The 20,034-nt window shown below is 36.6% G+C and overlaps 1 protein-coding gene and 1 long non-coding RNA gene across 3 annotated transcripts in view; both read right to left on the bottom strand.

The window, feature by feature from the left end:
• Nucleotides 1–284: 284 nt before the first annotated feature.
• The window catches only part of LOC149794584 (kyphoscoliosis peptidase-like), a 32,354-nt gene continuing 12,604 nt past the window's right edge, over nt 285–20,034 (bottom strand). Inside the window, exons 2-6 of one of the 2 annotated variants that reach the window (XM_089968872.1) lie at nt 19,321–19,539; nt 17,611–17,829; nt 2,938–3,053; nt 2,195–2,311; nt 285–1,898 (exon numbers count right to left, since the gene is read on the bottom strand). In XM_089968872.1, coding sequence (XP_089824998.1) covers nt 584–1,898; nt 2,195–2,311; nt 2,938–3,053; nt 17,611–17,829; nt 19,321–19,539 — 1,986 coding nt within the window. In that variant the 3' untranslated portion in view covers nt 285–583. The remainder of the gene's footprint in view (nt 1,899–2,194; nt 2,312–2,937; nt 3,054–17,610; nt 17,830–19,320; nt 19,540–20,034) is intronic. The other variant, XM_089968873.1, reaches the window with a different exon arrangement.
• LOC149794585 (uncharacterized) lies at nt 5,487–10,776 on the bottom strand. Its single transcript, XR_016423057.1, has 3 exons — nt 9,374–10,776; nt 7,875–8,030; nt 5,487–5,649 (listed from the first exon to the last, which is right to left on the bottom strand). It is a non-coding gene; the product is annotated as an uncharacterized LOC149794585 (long non-coding RNA).

The following is a 20,034-nucleotide window of genomic DNA, read 5'->3' as shown; positions in this document are numbered from 1 at the left end:
CTAAAATGAGGCAATGTCCAAAAATAAAATCATTTAAAAATGAACCAGTATCCTTAATATCCCCATTTTATGAATAATCAACAAATCATATTGCAGACGGATGGGATGAATATGAACATGGAACAACGTGTAATAATTTAATTTATTTACAACTGTACAGGTTTGGGGCGTGGTTTCGGACTTCGTTTTCCCGCGAAATTGTAAAAATGTGTCAAACTGCTATCTAATAAAAAGAGTTAAATTAATTTCGATTAAGATGGAACCTTTTAGTGAAGTAGTGGCAGTCTTCCTGAAATAAGTTTATTATTGCTAATTTTGCATTAAATTACAAACCAAAACGTCGACGAAACACATGCGCGTAAAAGTATTTGGACAGAGTTTATAATTCAAGCTTCTTTAAACGTCAGATTAAACGACATATGTTGCAAGATTCATTTGACGTGGATGAAATTGGTCTTGTACCATTTGTTTCACGGATAGTTTGTACACATTGTGTGTTCTTTCAGGATCAGAAATTCCTTCCATTTACTTTATTAACAAATGATTTTTTATATGGATGTAATGACAATCTTAGTTATACAATTCAAGCAGCAACATAAAATCGATATAAACCGTCCAAGGATCCCCTGCTGTTCTCTGATCCGTATACAATTATCGTGCCTGTGTCTGGAGTAAGTATCGTTCCCTCAAAAATACTGTCGCCTGTTTTACTTAAATTCTGTTCCAAGATAATGATCTTCCGCAGAATGTTAGACTGGAGCCGAAATTTGACGGTCGATTTGGGTGCGAGGAGGCCTTTTAAGGGCTCTAGAAGTCGGCAGTTATGTTTTGCAACAGCCCCGTAGTAACATTCAGGAAACGGGTAGCATGGAATCATGGGTTTTCGGCAATCTATCAGGTACGCTATGGATGACCAGTACTTATCGCCGCCTTCCCATGGTCGTTTTGCCATAACATCCAGCTCGTAGAAACCTTCCATAGGCAATCTGGCCCTGACAACTATTTTCGTAGCAGATGACTCAGTAAGAGTGTATTGTTTGAGACCCACATCTTTTTTTTCTGCATGCTTAAGTTTTGCCATAGCCTCAACTTGTCTTGTTGTTGGTATGTTTATAGTGAGTTCTCCATCTTCTGCGATGAACATCGGAATTGCTAAGGCTTCCTCAACAAATCCGTATTGTATGTATTCTGGGCAAACAGCCCAAGGTGTTTCTCTAGAGACATATGGTTTCGCAAGCTTGGCAGGATCGCTACATTTTATTATGTACTCAAGTACTAAATCGTGGAAATCTGTTTGCTTTCCGAAAGGCTTTGCGAAAATTTGTAAAACATATTTTGCAGCGGTTGGTGGTCGTACATTAATTTTCAGAGTTGTTGGGTTTTGCATATAAGACATGGTATAATTATTCATATTTGTACCATCGTCGAGAAAGAAATGTATCGCCCAGCTTTCTATGTTTCTTTGTCCGTCTTGGATAGTAATGGTTTCATCCGATTGTACCTCAAGCACGCCAGACGAATGGGACACAGGAATTACTCCAAACTCTAGTGCAGCGCTGTACAGATGTACTCGTCTACTAAATTCTTCCAATGAAATTGGTTTGTCCATCAGTTGCCATTTTGAATCATGTTCTTCGGTTTTGTTCATGCGTGGAAAATGTTCACTAATGAAATCTTCTGGATCTGTAAGAAAGTAAAATTCTGTGAACTGTTTGTGAAACTGTTGTTCCTTTACATGGCCAGCTCCCCAAGTACACTCTACAAACCGCCAATCACCATTGAGAAGGACAACATTCCACGCATGATTGGTTTTCGTGGAAGGCGTTATAGCTTTTTCAGGGTTGTAACTGTAGCCCTTAGAATGCCCACTGATCGTCTCAACAGGAATATTTACTTCTCTGTAATTATAAAACAAATTAAACTATACACATACTGATTTAAACACTTGATTTATTTTCACATATGTTAATACGTCTTTTAGTTAAACAAATTAACATAGAATATTCTCAGGTACGTTCATGATTGTGTGATAAATAGGATACAGAGTGAAATATCTGCATTGGAGCGAAACTACATTGGGTAAATGACCATATACATTAATGTCCTCTTGTACTGGTAGCTATATGGTTACGGTTTAAGCTCTCTTCAAAAAATGTATATGTGTAGTTTCTGACATTTAAAAATAGTGGCTTACCTGCAGAAAGCCGAAAAGAGATCCGCATATCCTTGGCACACAGATCTTCCTGTCTTTAAAACGTCATTTTGATCACACGAGCTTGTTAAGCCACTGAAGTATCCTTCCGTATCATATCTAAAATTATATAGGCATGACTATACATATGAATACAACTCTGGCTAAATATGTTTGTACCAATAATGTCGGAATTATGCTACTAATCCAAAGTTTGGGTTCCTGCATTATTCGGATTGGTGAATGTTTCACTGTCATTTTTCATAGATCCCGTCGTTATATCCATTGGTACATGCCAAATAAGAATTGTAGATCTTACTATCCAAACTGTGTATAAATACTGCACATTCGATGTATTAAATTGGCATGATTTCAATCTGTATCAGGCCACTTTTCATTGAAATCTTTGTGTATTATTTGTATCCGAATATGGTCAACGTAAATAGATAAAGTAAATTCTGAGAGATTCAAAAGGGTGGTGAAAATAACTTAGGTCCCAATGTCATACTTGTTTTGTGTCCATCAACTTGAACGTGTTCATATATCTTCTTTATTGCAGGATACGTTAGTGAAAAACTACTTATATAAACAGTCGACCACTATTAGCACAGTCATCTGAGAAAACGGATTTCTTTGATTCCCATGTCAACCTGTAACTATCTGCTTGTTTTAATTACATTCGTTGGTATGAGCTTGTATTAAATGTATCTTCCGACAAATGAATTAAATATTAGTGTATGACATACCTGATATTATCTGTAATCCAACGATAGAAAGCGCGGACTCTTTGCAGGTTATTTTTGGCAGGTTTCACGAGATAATTTACTAGCTCGTGTACTGATCTTCGAAGGGAAGTTGGTGCCTATTAGTAAATGGAAGATTACACTTGATGAGTTTGCATTAGTTGTACACAAATGCAATGAGCGTACTGTCAAATATTGAAATTTAAACAAAGAGTAAGAACCGAAGTTCCGAATTTATAATAAATGCCTTTTTCACAAGAAAAGAAGAAAACACGATCAGTAGTATAAACGTGCACTAAGGAATCGCAACCACTTTTTTATAACTTAAGTTTCATCATGTGATTTGCATTTGAAAGCCAGATGAAATAATTTCCAAAATTAACAATTATATGTATAAATGATGCCACAGTCGCGTGTAAGGTACCATGGTTATGGCCGTAGACAATTATGTAGAAAATACTCTTGGGCAAATTAACTTTAATTGGTCCTTATTAAAGTTAGTACAAGTCTTATGGATGCAAAGCAGTAGTGTCATTTTTCCATGTTTGACTTTCTTTTGCTCCTATGTCTCCTTGTATAGGCCACAGCCTCTATCCCTCATGACTTGTGCCCATGCTAGCAAGAAAGCCACGCATGTTGTACTTCCACAAATTATGATCCACTAAGTTGCAAACACATACACGTTCATAAAGCTGTATATGTTAGGATTCCTAAGGGACAATCGATATTCAAGCTATATATAGGCACAACTAATAATCAAAACAGATCATTTTTAGCATCCCTTAAGTCAAAAAGACAAAATAAGCTATTTTGATTTAATTAAGCAATGTTTTAATAATCGGAAGGCATAATTTCAAAGCGAAATTAACGCAAGCTTAATATATGTACCAGTATGAGCAAAAACCTGTTTTAATATCGAAAAATACCTGGAGTATTTACTGGTGATACCGCTTGCAAATATCTGGATGACCTTAAATTAATTTCATGACTATGTGTGCTTACCATTTCACGGGACCAAGTTTTGATGTGCATAAGAATGTTATGGAATAGTAATTAATGGCGTCACTTTCCATATCAGCTGATTACGGCCAGAGTCACTCGCGTGGTTTTTTCTACATTTCTTAACTTAAACTAAGGGTTTTTCATTTACTACTATCTTAACACAGACAATGGCTGTGAAAGTCAAACCGACGCGCTATCCCTAGTACCAGAGAAATATTCTTAAATAATTGAGGAGACAGCTTAAACTTGTTGAATTTATGAAAATGAAAGTCAATATAATAATGCAAAGTCGACGTCAGTTACATATAGGCGGCACGGATAATCTTTGGAGCGTATATGATTTCCTGCGACCTCTGAACTTTCTAGTATGTCGTTTGGCACGCTATGGTTGATCAAAGGTTGTCTTGAAGATCGTTGCAACTGATGTAACGAATTTTTAGTTGTATGTACTCATATTTCCTAATAAAGTCACGCAAATACATCCTTCCCTCGCAATGTGTCGTGATGGAGAGAAGAACGAAGATTCCCTCAGGTAACCGAAGGCTTTCACACTATGGAAGTTTGTCACGCCTGAGGTACGTTTTGAAACACATTAAACATGCCCTGTCTTGATATTATTATATTTCGTTACCTTGATGCATACTTTGTTAAATGTCAATGTGTCTCCTTCATGATTCTTTGATTAACATGCTTAATTCCTGTAAACTCAGCTACATTCCGACTCGCGCTGTCATTTCAGTACATATTCTCCAATGTTGAGGTATTGAAATTACGTCACGAGGCGGGAAGCGTTACGCGTTTTAATTGTTTGATTGAGTTTCCATTATCTACCGTATTTGTATATGAACACGTCTGCATCGACAGATGGGAGCTGCTTTCACACATTAAAACACTGACTTAAGCTGTTGTGATAAAAGTATAAACACCAAAACCATGGCTATGGCAATGCTTCAAGTACTATTGAAGTTGGATTAAACCATCCATAGCAATATTAGAAGAACTATCCATTTATCCTGTTTGGAAATATATTCCAAATTACCATAGGTCTCCAAACCTGAGTAACAGTCCCAAAGCAAATATAATATATGCAATAATATATGCATGTGCAAGAAAGTAAAGAAGGGGAATTATGTAAAGGCATTGCAAACTTGACTTGTACATTTCTCCAGTATCGGGTACATGTCAGTACCCATAGATGGGTAAGCCATATATATATATATATATATATATATATATATATATATATATATATATATATATATATATATATATATAATATGATTGTCTATACTATGTGATTCCAATGTTTGTATAAAATAAATCTACTATATTTTACTTATCCTGACTCAGTTTTCGTTTGGTTAAGTGCTAGGCTGGGACGAACCTATTTTACGAAAACGTTGACCTTATGTGGATCAAGAAAACGTTACATTGGTGTCAAGAAGTGGGATTAATGGAAAAAAGTTTCCTATATTTCTCAGAAATGTTGGACCAAAAGAACACTTGATGTTTATTATTTAAAAAAATCTATAAAAAGCAAACAAAAGGAATAAAGTAATAGATTTTTATTAAACAATTTTTTTATTAACAATGATAAATCAAAAAGGGATGATTCTGAAATCATTTTCACAAGAGAAAAAGATCAGTCCGAATCCAGTGCCGGAGGCAATTAGGAAGAAGAAACCCCAGTTTTGCACCATTTTGTTTCTCCATCTGAAAATATACAAAACATGGCTCTTAGTGGCATTCATTTTTTGAATACATTTTTGAGCAGCTAGATCTCTTTAGACAGGAAAATATGAGAAGTTTACTGGATATGAAAAATTCGTTGAAACAAGTGATTAAAGATGTAAGGGAGCTAAGGAAAGATTTTAATTCTCTTACAGACCATGTAAGCAATTTGGAAAAACAAATTTCTATAGAAGCAACTGGAAATAGGTGGTTCTCATGGGGAATACAGAAATACTACCTCACCTATTCAAAACTCAAACAAACATGAAAACCATATGGAATCTTCTTTTTCACAAAGCCCAACCCTTGTCTGTGGCAAGGGACAAGTTAAAATCAAGCCCCAGCAGTGTAATGGGCATGAAGATTTTAAGAAGTATTTGTATCAATTTAAAATTGTTGTACAGATCAATAACTGTAACTACCATGAAAAATCCTTATATCTGGATGGAAGTCTTAGTGGTAGTGCTGGGGGAGTTTTAACAGAATTAAGCCCTCGAGAGAGGGAATATTTTGATTGTTTGGTTCGGATACTAAATATCAGATTTGAATCAGCTGAACGGTAAAAAATGTATAAGCAAACTTGCAAACAAGAGTTGGGGGAAAAGATGAGTCCTTATCAGAACTTGCACAATCTGTTCGAAAGCTAACCCGGTTAGCCTATCCATCATCAGACTCAGCCTTATGAAACACCTTGGCTGTTGATTATTTCATTGACTCTATCCCATATTCAGAAATAAGGTTCCGTATAAGGGAACTTAGGCCGAAAACTATCAATGAAGCTGAAAGTCATGCTATCCGTCTGCTTGTGGATACTGGTGCCAGTGTTACTATCATTAGCAATAAATGTAAAGAGAAATTAGACAGTATGGATTAACTTCAGATTGAATCTGTGAAATTAAATTTGGTTACTGCAGCTGGAGATAGGAAACCTTTCCTAGGAAAATGCTGGCTTGACCTTTAACTAGGCAGTCAAAAGCTTAGGCATGAGGTTCGCATAGCTAATATAGAACAGAACGGAATTCTTAGTGTAAACTTCATGACTAGACATTCGATTTATATTCACTTAAATAAAAACCGTATAGCAGTTGAAGGGAAAAATATTTCATGCTTTCGGTATGAAACTGAAATGGAACCCATTTGTAGCCGTGTTTCAGTCTTGGATGGTGTTATCATCCCTCCCAATGCTGAAATTATTGTCCCTGGAAAACTTATTAAAGAACCAACTGCTTTAATGGAACCAACACAAAACTTCATGGCTAAAACTGTTATCAATCCTACTTTGGGTACTGTACCCTTGGGGTTTATAAATATTACTGGCAAGGGGTATAAACTTCACAAAAACACTGTAGTGGCTACAGTTGATGTGGTCAAATTGTGTATTGAACAACAATCTACTGTAAATTAGGTAAAGGTCACCGAATCTTGCCTAGGTGAAAACACAGTACCTGAACATTTAGACTCATTGTTCCAGGAGTCATGTAAGGAATTAATTGAGACTGAACGTGGAACTGTTAAAGACCTACAAATGAAATATATCAGTACACTTTCTCAAGATCAACCAATAACATGGGTTTTACAGATCTAGTTGAACATCATGTTAATGCAGGTGATTCACCGTCTATTAGGCAGCAACCCAGAAGATAATCACCCTCTTCTAAGAATAGTACCCTATACGCACACTCTGGATTAAAGTGGTTCTCCACTCTTAAACTAAAAAGTGGTTATTGGCAAGTTAAGGTTGCTTCTGAAGACAGACCCAAAACTATTCCCTATACCTGGCGGTGGACTATGGCAGTTTGATAAGATGCCATTTGGATTGTGTACAGCACCCGCAACATTTGAAAAGTTGATGGAAAAGGCCTTATCAAAGCTATCTTGGAAAATATGTACCATCTACCTTGATGATATTATAGTCTTCTCCAAGACTTTTGATGAGCATGTAGAAAATCTAAGACAAGTTTCTTAAAGAATGCAAGCGTTAAGATGAACCCGAAGAAATGTGCTTTATTTAGGAAGACTGTGTCTTTCTTGGGGTATATTGTAAGCGAGAATGGCATTGCTACTGATCCTGATAAAACTGACACTGTCAACAGCTGTCCAACACCCACAAATTTTAAAGAGATTAAACAATTCGTAGGCCTATGTTTATATTATAGAAAGTTTGTCTATGGATTTGCTGATATAGCGAGACCTTTACACAAACTTACTGAGCAGAGTCAAGATTTATCTGGACTGAAAACTATCGGGCGGCCTTTAACAAACTGGAAAGGACCTTGACAAGTTCTCCAATACTGGCATATCCTACACCTGATGACTTGTTCATACTGGACACAGATGCATCTAACATGTGTCTGAGTGCCGTCCTGTCAAAAGTACAACGTGGAGTAGAAAAGGTTATATGCTATTACAGTAAAACTTTTAGCAGGACTGAAAGGAAATACTGTGTGACTCGTAGAGAACTATTAGCCATTGTAAGTTCAGTAAAACATTTCCACCCATATTTGTATGGAAGATATTTTAAAGTTAGAATAGATCAGGGTTTTCTAACCTGGCTGTTAAGCTTTAAAAATCCAGAAGCTCAGGTTGCTCGTTGGATTGAATTTCTGTCTTCCTATCAGTTCAAAATAGAGTATAGAGCTGGACGTTTACATGACAATGTATATGCATTATCTGGCAGACCTTGTCTAAGCCTGGAATGTAATCACTGTACCCGAGCAGAAAGGAAATATGAAAATGTAGATAGTGAAGTCACAATCAGAACAGTCAGATTCTTCCAAATGCTATAGGGTACATACCAGGTCCCATGATCCACTTGCAAACACTAAGGATATTGGCTATGAAAATGTTGAAACGATAAATGACAAAACATACAATAACAATAACCTCGATACAATAAATAATAACAACGAGTATTTACAAAAACAAGATCCAGTACTAAAACAGGTGATACCTTGGGTTAATAATGGTGTGAGACCCACATGGTCTGAGATTTCCCACTTAGATAAAAGTGCTAAATAATACTGGGCAAGATTTGACTCCTTGGAAATATACAATAATTTACTATCCCATAAATGGGACCCAGGTCAATGTAGACAACACAAATTTCAAATAGTTATTCCACAGAGCTTAAAAGCTGTTGTTTTGAAGCAGTTAAACAACAGTGTAACAGGCGGCCATTGAGGATTTAAAAAAAAACTTTCAAAAATTAGAGAAGGATACTTCTGGCAACACATGATCAAATATATAAAACATTGGTGTAGTGTTTGTGATGAATGTGCTTCCAGGAAACCACCTCATAAAAAAGGAAAAAGACCTATGAAATCCAACAATGCAGGAGCTCATATGGAAAGATGGGCAATTGATGTGCATGGGCATTTACCAAAAAGCAATAAAGGGAATTTATATTTACTGGTGGTTGCCGACTATTTCACAAAATGGGTTGATGCTATCCCCATTAGGAATCAAAAAGCTACAACTGTTGCACAGAAATTTGTTGAAAGAGTAGTAATCATTTTTGGCACCCCCATGCAGTTTCATTCTGACCACGGTACTAACTTTGAATCAGGTGTATTTCAGGAAGTTTGTAAAATACTTAGAATAGAGAAAACTCAAACCACCCAGTACAGACCTCAGCAAATATAACTACTGAATCCATGCTTTCAGCTTTTGTTTCAAAGAATAAAAGAGACTGGTTGAGCATATTTACCTTCTCATGATGGCATATAGATCAGCAGGACATGAATCAACAGGTGTATCTCCCTGTGAGATGGTGTTTGGCCGAAACATGCATTTACCAGTAGATCTTATTCTGGGTAGAGTTGAAACTGAAATGGAAAATATACCATTTGATTATGCACTTGGATTGAGAAAGAAATTAGAGACAATACATGCATTTGCAAGAAAGGAGACTAAACTTTCTTCAGAACACACGGGAAAAGATGATGACATAAATATAAAGCTAAATCGCATTGTGAAAGGAGATTTTGTGTGGTTATATGACGCACATAAAAAGGCAGAGGTAGAAAATTATACTGTCCATGGGAAGGTCCATTTATCATAATACAAAAGATAAATGATGTTATCTTTCGCATCCAGAAAATTCCAAAATCAAATCATAAATTGGTTCCTCACAATTTACTTAAACCTTACAGAGGAGATAAAAAAATCAAACTGGTTGAATTAGCTAAATAATTACTTACCGTACATATAAATGTATTCTTCTTAAGCTTCGTTTTGTACATTTCACATTTTACTTCCAGATTACAAGGTTAAAATGTATTATATGTGGGGACCTGGAATTTGCCAATCTCCACTATTGTGAAAAGCACATCACCACTGCAAACTCTGGAATTGGATACAGGTGGAGCATATGTAAAGCAGTCAGCGCAAGATATGACAGCATATATAAATCGTGTCCTGGAGCCACCATGAGCGTCTTCAAGAGAGCGAATATGAAGTATGGCAAAGAGGAAGAGAGATAGTACAATGAATTTATTAGAAAATGTAGACAATATGTCCAATTCTTTACAAGGGAACCTGCAACACCCGCAGAAAAATTGGAAGGCAAGAGAGGGGCCCACGTGAAATAGAAAAATCAGCTAAGGAAAGCTTCCTGACAATGAGAAACTATCGAAAGAGAAGGTAGGAAGACGTAATACCCTTACGTAGACCGACACAGGCAAACAAGCCATACAATAAAAGAAAAGTAGTGTTGATGACAGCCATCAATCAGGAAGAGTCTAATATGACTATGACAATATCCAACTCCAAGCCCATTAGCAACAGTCAAACAACAACTGCCTCTGTTTCAATTATACATGTACCCAAACCAATGGCTGCTGAAACATCAGATAATAATCATCAATCCCAGAGCTGGCGTCCATGCAAGACGCAGACCAAAGCTGATCAAATTTTTCCTTCTATTTCATCTTCATCATCTTCCTCCTCCTCCTCATTATCCTCATTATCCTCTTCCTCATCTGAAAGAATTGGACTCAACTCAAGTGGTGCTGGTACACATGCGCAGGTCACCCCGTCATCACCCACTGAACAAGAAACAACCAGGCTGGAAACCCCTGTAGAACATGACGCATCGAGAGTGCAATCCAACTCCATCAAGAACAGTGTAAGAAGAATAATGACATCGCTGATTTCACCAGGTCTGCTTGTTCAGTTGAACCAAACCTACCCGATAGAGATGCCCTGTCAATATTGTATTCTGAATATGAAGTGAAAGGACCCAAGGACCAAACTACGACATATGAACCAACCAACAAGTCCTTCATCAGACTTATGGGTATGACCACATGCCAATCACAGCCGATAATTATCAACGTGAGTGGGACCCGATTTGAAACTTCCACTCCAACCATGCCGGCAGATCCATCATCGCTACTGAGCAAGATGATAACCAAGGAATCCCCTCTGCAACCCTATGAAGTAGAAAAAGTTTATACATATTTTATCGACCGAGACCCAAGGCATTTTCGGACTATCCTACATTATCTCAGGAATATAAATTTTGGCCCTATGTCCAGACCTTTGCCATACAGCTATGTACAGTTAGAGGAACTCCTAGCAGAAGGAAAGTTTTATGAACTGTCAGGCTTGGAGAAAATAATCCAAGACCGACTTAAAAATTTAAAGATATAGTATGCAAAAATTACCTTTTGGGCCACAAAACAAAACTTTCATTATCACTGGCATGAAAATATGCCACATGGATCATTTTAATAGGAACTCAATGCTCTCATAAGACTTAGCTGTAAAATATCAATTTGTCCCTTTATGCCTTTAAATAGTTTGGTGTAAGACACCATATACATGTACATAATTAAACGGATTGAGAGAGAGAGAGAGATTTTCATATATCTCAGAAATGTCAAACATTTAAAATGTTGATGTTGTTTCTTATTCAATGATATTATGCATGAATATTTGTTTGTTATATGATAATGCATAAATGGAGATTTCACAATGCATATTTTAGGGAAATTCGTTTTATCTCCAACCATATTAACTATAGTAACGTATAATGTATAAACAAAAGTCTTTTTTACCTTCATGGTATCGTTGGGATCACCTTGTGTTAATACTCAATCTGTTATTGAAGTTCCGTTCGAAACGAATGATTTTATCATGAAGGGGGCTGTGTAATGAAGGTTTAGTTGTATGTACTCATATTTCCTAATAAAGTCACGCAAAAAACATCATACCCTCGCGAGGTGTCGTGATGGAGAGAAGAACGAAGATTCCCTAGCGTACCCGAAAAGGTTGTCACACTATGGAAGCTTGTAACGCTTTTGGTATGTTTTGAAACACATTAAATATGCAATGTCTTGATATTTTTATATTTCGTTACCTTGATGCATACTTTGCTAAATATCAATGTGTATCTTTCATGATTCTTTGATTAACATGCTTAATTCGTGTAAACTCAGCTGCATTCCGACTCGCGATGTTATTTCAGTACCGTGCTCTCTAGCGTTTTGATTGATTGACTGAGTTTCTGTTATCTGCCGTATTTATATATAAACACGTCTGCATCGACAGATGGGAGCTGCTTTCACACACTGAAACTCCGACCTAAGCGGTTGGGATAAAAGTATAAACACTAAAACCATGGATATGGCAATGCTTCAGGTACTATTGATGTTGGATTAAACCACCCATAACATAATTATAGATGAACTATAAATTTATCCTGTTTGGAAACATATTCCAAATTACCATATGTCTCCGTCTAGGGAGATATACTTCTAAAATCTTCTCTCCAGTCTTGGGTAACAGTCCCAAAGCAAATATAATATATGAAATAATATATGTATGTGCAAGAAAGTAAAGGGGAATTATTAACCTAACAAGCCACACATATAAGATGTTTTTCTGTTATATAAATTGTGGAGTAATTTAAAGGCATTGTAAACTTGTACATTGCTCCAGTATTGGGAGCATGTCACTGTTAATGTGTTCACATGTGATAAAGGCTTTTATCCGCTTGCACCATCCCACATGGAAATCATATCATGGACAACATGGACGAACCCAGATTGATTTACTGTTGCCGAGTGATGTTATTGGTTCAGAGTGGATATTGCACTATGTAAGGATAATGAATCGTACCAGGCTGATTAATCGACAGAGGACGCGTGCACATAGAACTTTACATACAGACGTTTCATGCATGAATTTAACAACTAACAAATGTTCATTGCCCATGACTACTGCTTTGGTGACAGCAGTGAAAAAAAAACCGGCAATAATACTACAACGTGGTGAGAATATTTTCAATTTTAATGCCTTACAACGAAGGGTGAATGTCCCTTATATCATCTTATAAGTATCGGATGAATCCATGAAAACCCACCAACCTGTAACATTTGCATCATTGCCCAGCCATAAAGTGTATTGTACCTAAATACATAATGTAACTCTTAGGAGCAGTGGGGATATATCCGTCCTCGTTTAAGTTGTTTGCACAACATATCTGTGACTCGCCAATGAAATTCCACCTCGAAGTGACCGTTAGATAAAGAGTTGTTGGTCAATATAGGTGAGCAATTCTAACTCGATTTTGGGTTTTGACAACAAGGCATCTCAAGCCATTCCTGGTCATGTGAAGCAATGCTCGATATCTAACTTGCACACGTACATGGCAGTGTCGCAATATGTTTCAAACATATCAGAGAGAAACAACAAATCAGTGCACAGATGCAGACCCTGATATACAACCATGTTCTTGCATTCAAATGCAGATCAAACGTTGTTTCCGTATGTGTAGTCGTTGGCAGAGATATCTTCACGTAACAGCAGCGAATAAAACGCGCTGGTAACGCAACGTCTTCATCGCCCACCGTTGATTTCTTTCAAAAATCATCCAAATCACAGGTAACAAAAAGAAAAGACCAGTGGAATCGTTCCATTTCTTGCAGCGATTCCAGCGTTGTTAACAGAGGCATCTCTGGCGGTTGCTAAAGCTGCGGAATTAGGTGCTGTCGGAACAGCAATGCAAAAGGCAGTCGGTGGTCGTGTACGAATAGAAAAAGGCAAATGTCTTCGATTAGCTCGAATAAGTTGTCGAATACTATCGGGAAGAGGTCTTTGATTACCTGGTACAAAAAGCATAAGAACACGCCATTGATCCATCTATTGACCAATGATGATTTAGTCGCGATGGCAAAATCAGTCAAGCATTTTCCTGGTGACTTTATGCAAGACGAACTTACATCAATGGCGCCACAACCACGCGAAACCGGCATCGTCAGCTGGATTTTGAAATTAGGACCTGGCAATTATTGGGTTTCATGCGTGATGACACCATGACCTTGTTTGTATTTTGGCTCGTAAGGACTTGCACCACCGGCTGAAGTTGTTAATTATTCAACGAAGGGCACTAACGCCGACGGTGGTGGGTCTGGACGGCAACCACATTTTTATTAAATTATTCCGTTGCAAACTTGATTGGATGGAACAAATACTTTTTAAGACCAAATTTTAACTCTACCAAAAATATCTTTTGGGTTCATGTCATTGCTCATATTAAATTTATGAGAAATCAAATGGTCAGCTTGTTGCTAAAACGTTGCATGCACTGACGGGAAGCAAAATGTTACCTCACCACCAACACCGCTAGCACTTACTGATTTAAAACTTATAACACCTTAATAGCGCGCGAGTCTGGGTTGTATTTATTTATTTATTTATTTATTTATTTATTATTATTATTATTATTATTATTATAAAGGATATTATAGAGGATTATATAGAGGATGGAGTCATGGAATACTATTAATCAACAATCAGACTGGTGGTCAAGTAAAAATCCATAACGAATTCGACAGCGGTCTTCCAAAATCTTTTACGTAAAAGTCAGCAATATCGTTGATAGTTAAAGATGAAATTCAGTTTGAAGGAATTAACATACATACGCGAGGGTACTTAACTGTCTCTGGCGCTTGTTTTTAAGATTAAATTTATTATATACGTGATGTATTCTAACCGCAATAAAAAAAAGAGTTTGCGGAATCTACTGACGGGATGTTAGACCAATTAACAGAGAATGTTAACACTGACGACGATTTTACCCCACTTGTCGTCGAATATATGCGTCAGAGTGGCGTTACCAGTGCCCTAGTATACACTACAATATAATCTTGATAAGCACCAGATAGAAATATACCACTGTGACCACCCTGATGTAGCAATGCAAACTGGAGGTCAGTTTGGAATCATTGCACAAGCAAACACACTAAAGCTGACGAGTCCGTACAGGGCCTGCCAGCCCTGCAATTGTACAAAGCGATTGCATTCTTAATCGGAGAACTATGTTAGAGCCCCAGTGTTGCCTATGTGAATAAATAACCGAAGCGCAACAGCAGCTGTGAGATGAAAGCACGAAGAAAACCGCGTTGATCGCTAAATACAAACACGCGTGTTTGGTAGTATATACTATTTGTGAGCTTGCCGCAGTAAGGACTGTTGGCCTTGGAGTTGCTAGAACCGCAACCACGACAACTATGATAGGCCCACAAATCGGAATTATTGTCGTGGCATTGTCGATATTATGCAGTATCTCTGGTGGAGCTATCGCATTCATTTCGATATGATTGCATTCTAAATACTCGTTTATTCAGAACTTTGTGGAGCGGCAAAAGTAGTCTTAACACGATTGAAACACTTTTTTTCGGTGGCAACTGAGGATTACAGAATTAGCGCGGCTGATTTGGAAATAGTGTCAGCGGAAATGGAATGTCACCAACAACTTTGAGTACAGATAAGGAACCGGGTAACCTATTTAGATACAATACAACTCGAGTAAAACAGTTTTCAATCTAGTGGATAAATAATGATAATAATTACTGGTTGCACAACATTTGTGGCCTTTCTTGCTAATATGGGGACCAGTCATTAGGGATTGAGGCTGTGACCTAAATCGGTAATAAAAGGAGCAAAGAAACCTCAAACGGCACAATGACACTATTGAAGTTGAAGTTTTATTATGAGAAAACTGTAAAATCTATGTATTGCAATGTCTCGTTGTTCCCTCTTAATTTTGAATATAGTGAATAAATATTGATCCAGTTATGTCTTTTATTGCGAAGAATATTATAGTTTTAGTTCAGGCACATAAACAAGATGGATTCATACTTATTCTTAGTATATGTGATTCAAAGAATTGCAATAAAAGACAATGGAGCTTTTATCTTGTATCTTTATGTAAATATATGTTAAGACTCATTACGGCATATTGAGTTGTACAGGGAATAGCCCAAGGTTGTCTTACGATTGTTCAAGACACTATTAGAGTTATCATTACGATACGAAGTGATACATTTATACAGCGTAGGACGGTGTAAGATATATATATATGTAGTTGTTAGAGGATAGTGTTTTTCCCTATGGATTCGAAGTTAAAGTTTCATTATACTGCATTTAAACGGATAGGAATTTGTTACGTTTGGACAAATATGTACTACATCTCAGTCTACACTTAGAAGTCCCCATGTGTAGGGATGTTTAAATGCGTCTGTAACATTATGAGTGACATGTAAGTAACGACAAATTTACATGTGTATTGCAAGTCACTTGATATATGTTAAATATTTTACCGTCTTATAGTTTTAAAATGCACATTTTTGAACAAAACAACAAATATCGTAATAAATTTGGAGGGTGCTCCATTTGCATATAGCTCTCCATTTTAAGAATTTCTTAGATTTTCGTGATTACTTGTTTGATTTTGGGAAGTTGGTGTTGGGGAGATTGTCCCCAGCCCGAGTAAGTAGCTATTTGCTAGTGTCAACGTCGCAGAGTTCAGTGTTGATGAGATTTCATGATGGTATAGTTTAATTTCGTAGTGAGTTCAGGCCAGAGCCGCATTAGTGTCCCTGAGCCAAGTAGTCCCTATTAAAATCTAATTCTGTGGATTGATTTTTTAGCTCCGTGTGCAGTATGTGTGATTGAGACTGGTAAATTGTACCATGGAATAATAGAGAAGAGATGTTCCGTCATCTGGATACGCCTTTTACTGTTGCTTTGATGATAAATATGGTGTAGAGGAACAAGAGAAATGAGGTTTAAGATCATGATTTCACTGATCTATGGTAGCTTAGGGAAAGTATTTCCTTGTATTTGGTTTTTTGAATTGTATAATTTACAGGCGTGAAATAGTGGCGCTAAGTTACGAAAATGTTACAAGGAGAACCCATGGAATTGTGAGATTGACAGGCAATTGTGAAGTTGTGATACAAATGTGTAGTTGTGATATTTGTGGTCATGAATTGACTAGAGGAAAAGTATTTATAGTCTGGGCGCGATGAAATTTCAAGTTTAACCAGTAGTTATAGAAAAGTCCTTGAAAATCATGGGAAAACAGGTGACTTCAGACGGGAACCATACTAGGGTTGAATTCGCTCGGTAAAGAGATCCCTTTGACTTATTTCAGTAGTTCTGAATATATTTAGCTTGATAATAATAACTCGCTATCAATATTCATGTCCCTCTGTGCATACACAGCACGCAGCATCTATCTATCTATCTATCTATCTATCTATCTATCTATATATATATATATATATATATATATATATATATATATATATATATATATATATATATATATCTCGCACTTGGATATCACGTGGTAATTTGCCTCATTCACTAAACCGGTGAAATTTTAGGTAAACTATCGTTGAATTCTGCATGGAGTTTAGAGTTAAACAGTTTTGAACATGTGGCTTACTCAGGTCTACCGATCTCAAGGTTTGTTTTAGTTGTGGTGGTGGTGGTCGCGGTGGAATTATGTATTTTTAGACTTGGGAAATAGATGTCGTCTCCGCAGGGCTGGTACCAAAGAATACCGGACCTAGTTCCATTTTTCTAATATGCGACTTATAATCACAACGTGTTCAGATTTTATTCGTTATAGATTAAGACTGCACCCACCTTAAGAGCATGCTCATCGATATCCTTGAAGATTGTTGGGTCCGGTACGATATCTCGCTTCTTAGTCTTTAGAGGATGTGGTGGAACTTCAGCACTGTGAACAACCGCGTCTACCGTGAGATCTTTGTCATTGATGTTCTTGGAGACGGATTGTTCTGGTACAATATTCTGCTTCTTGGTCTTTGGCCCATGTGGTGGGGCTTCAACACTGGAATCGCTCTAAAATTGATACACGTTTTTCTTGAACAATACTTGGATAATAAATCTAGACTATTCGCGTAATGTCTCGTAACATAAATAGAATGAAGTAAAAAAAAAAGGCCCAGATTGCTCAGTCATTTTGGAAATTGAAACATTTCTACGAAATTGCAAATATAAATTACGCTAAATAAAGATAATGCGAAATAGAAACGATACTGTTACTGTCTTCCTGTACATTTGATAAGTATGAAAATACAGCTGTTACGGGCTTACATAAAAATTTATTTAGTTATCAATTTAAAATATCAATTAATTGTAACGCTTCTACGTGAAATAATGATTTCTCTGCTAGAAATAGATTTGACTGCATACTGTATTTATTTATCAGTTATAACTGGTCAATCCAGCTGCAGGAATTCTTCGCATTTGCAACAATAAATGCATATCCGTTCCATCGACATCCTAAAATACGCTGGAAGTGACTCTTTTATACACGTTTAAAAGCTTCCTACCTGTTTGTGTAATTTTTTATTTGTTACTCTGTAGCAAGATTCAGCTTTATTTAATAACCCCTTCACGCCATCTGGATACGCCTTTTACTGATGCTTTGATGATAAATAAGGTGTAGAGGTACAGGCGAAATGAAGTTTAAGATAGTGATTTCACTGATCTATGGTAGCGTAGGGAAAGTATTGCCTTGTTTTTGGTTTTTGAATTGTATAATTTACAGGCGTGAAATAGTGGCGCTAAGTTACGAAAATGTTACAAGGGGAACCCATGGAATTGTGAGATTGGCAGGCAGTTGTGAAGTTGTGATATAAATGTGTAGTTGTGATATTTGTGGTCATGAATTGACTAGAGGAAAAGTATTTATAGTCTGGGCGCGATGAAATTTCAAGTTTAACCAGTAGTTATAGAGAAGTCCTTGAAAATCATGGGAAAACAGGTGACTTCAGACAGGAACCATTCTAGGGTTGAATTCGCTCGGTTAAAAGATCCCTTTGACTTATTACAATATTTCTGAATATATTTAGCTTGATAATAATAACTCACTATCAATATTCATGTCCCTCTGTGCACACACAAGACGCAGCATCTATCTACGTAAATATATATATATATATATATATATATATATATATATATATATATATATATATATATATATATATATATATATATATATATCGCACTTGGATATCACGTGGCAATTTGCCTCATTCACTAAACCGGTGAAATTTTAGATAAACTATCGCTGAATTCTGCATGGAGTTTAGAGTTAAATAGTTTTGAACATGTGGCTTACTCAGGTCTACCAATCTCAAGGTTTGTTTTAGTTGTGGTGATGGTGGTCGCGGTGGAATTATGTATTTTTAGACTTGGGAAATAGATGTCTTCTCCGCAGGGCTGGTACCAAAGAATACCGGACCTAGTTCCATTTTTCTAATATGCGACTTATAAACACAACGTGTTCAGATTTTATTCGTTATAGATTAAGATTGCACCCACCTTAAGAGCATGCTCATCGATATCCTTGAAGATTGTTGGGTCCGGTACGATATCTCGCTTCTTAGTCTTTGGAGGATGTGGTGGAACTTCAGCACTGTGAACAACCGCGTCTACCGTGAGATCTTTGTCATTGATGTTCTTGGAGACGGATTGTTCTGGTACAATATTCTGCTTCTTGGTCTTTGGCCCATGTGGTGGGGCTTCAACACTGGAATCGCTCTAAAATTGATACACGTTTTTCTTGAACAATACTTGGATAATAAATCTAGACTATTCGTGTACTGTCTCGTAACTTAAAAAGAATGAAGCAACAAAAAAAAGCTCAGATTGCTTAGTCATTTTGGAAATTGAAACATTTCTACGAAATTGCAAATATAAATTACGCTAAATAAAGATAATGCGAAATAGAAACGATACTGTTACTGTCTTCCTGTACATTTGATAAGTATGAAAATGCAGCTATTACGGGCTTACATAAAAATTTATTTAGTTATCAATTTAAAATATCAATTAATTGTAACGCTTCTACGTGAAATAATGATTTCTCTGCTAGAAATAGATTTGACTGCATACTGTATTTATTTATCAGTTATAATTGGTCAATCCAGCTGCAGGAATTCTTCGCATTTGCGACAATAAATGCATATCCTTTCCATCGACATCCTAAAATACGCTGTAAGTGAGTCTTGTATACACGTTTTAAAGCTTCCTACC

This window comes from Sinohyriopsis cumingii, chromosome 8 (genome assembly GCF_028554795.1).
Source record: "Sinohyriopsis cumingii isolate HCF-2022 chromosome 8, ASM2855479v2, whole genome shotgun sequence".
Classification (NCBI taxonomy): Eukaryota; Metazoa; Mollusca; class Bivalvia; order Unionida; family Unionidae; genus Sinohyriopsis; species Sinohyriopsis cumingii.
Note: the sequence above shows the minus strand (reverse complement) of the source record. Positions and strands in the feature narration are given on the sequence as shown.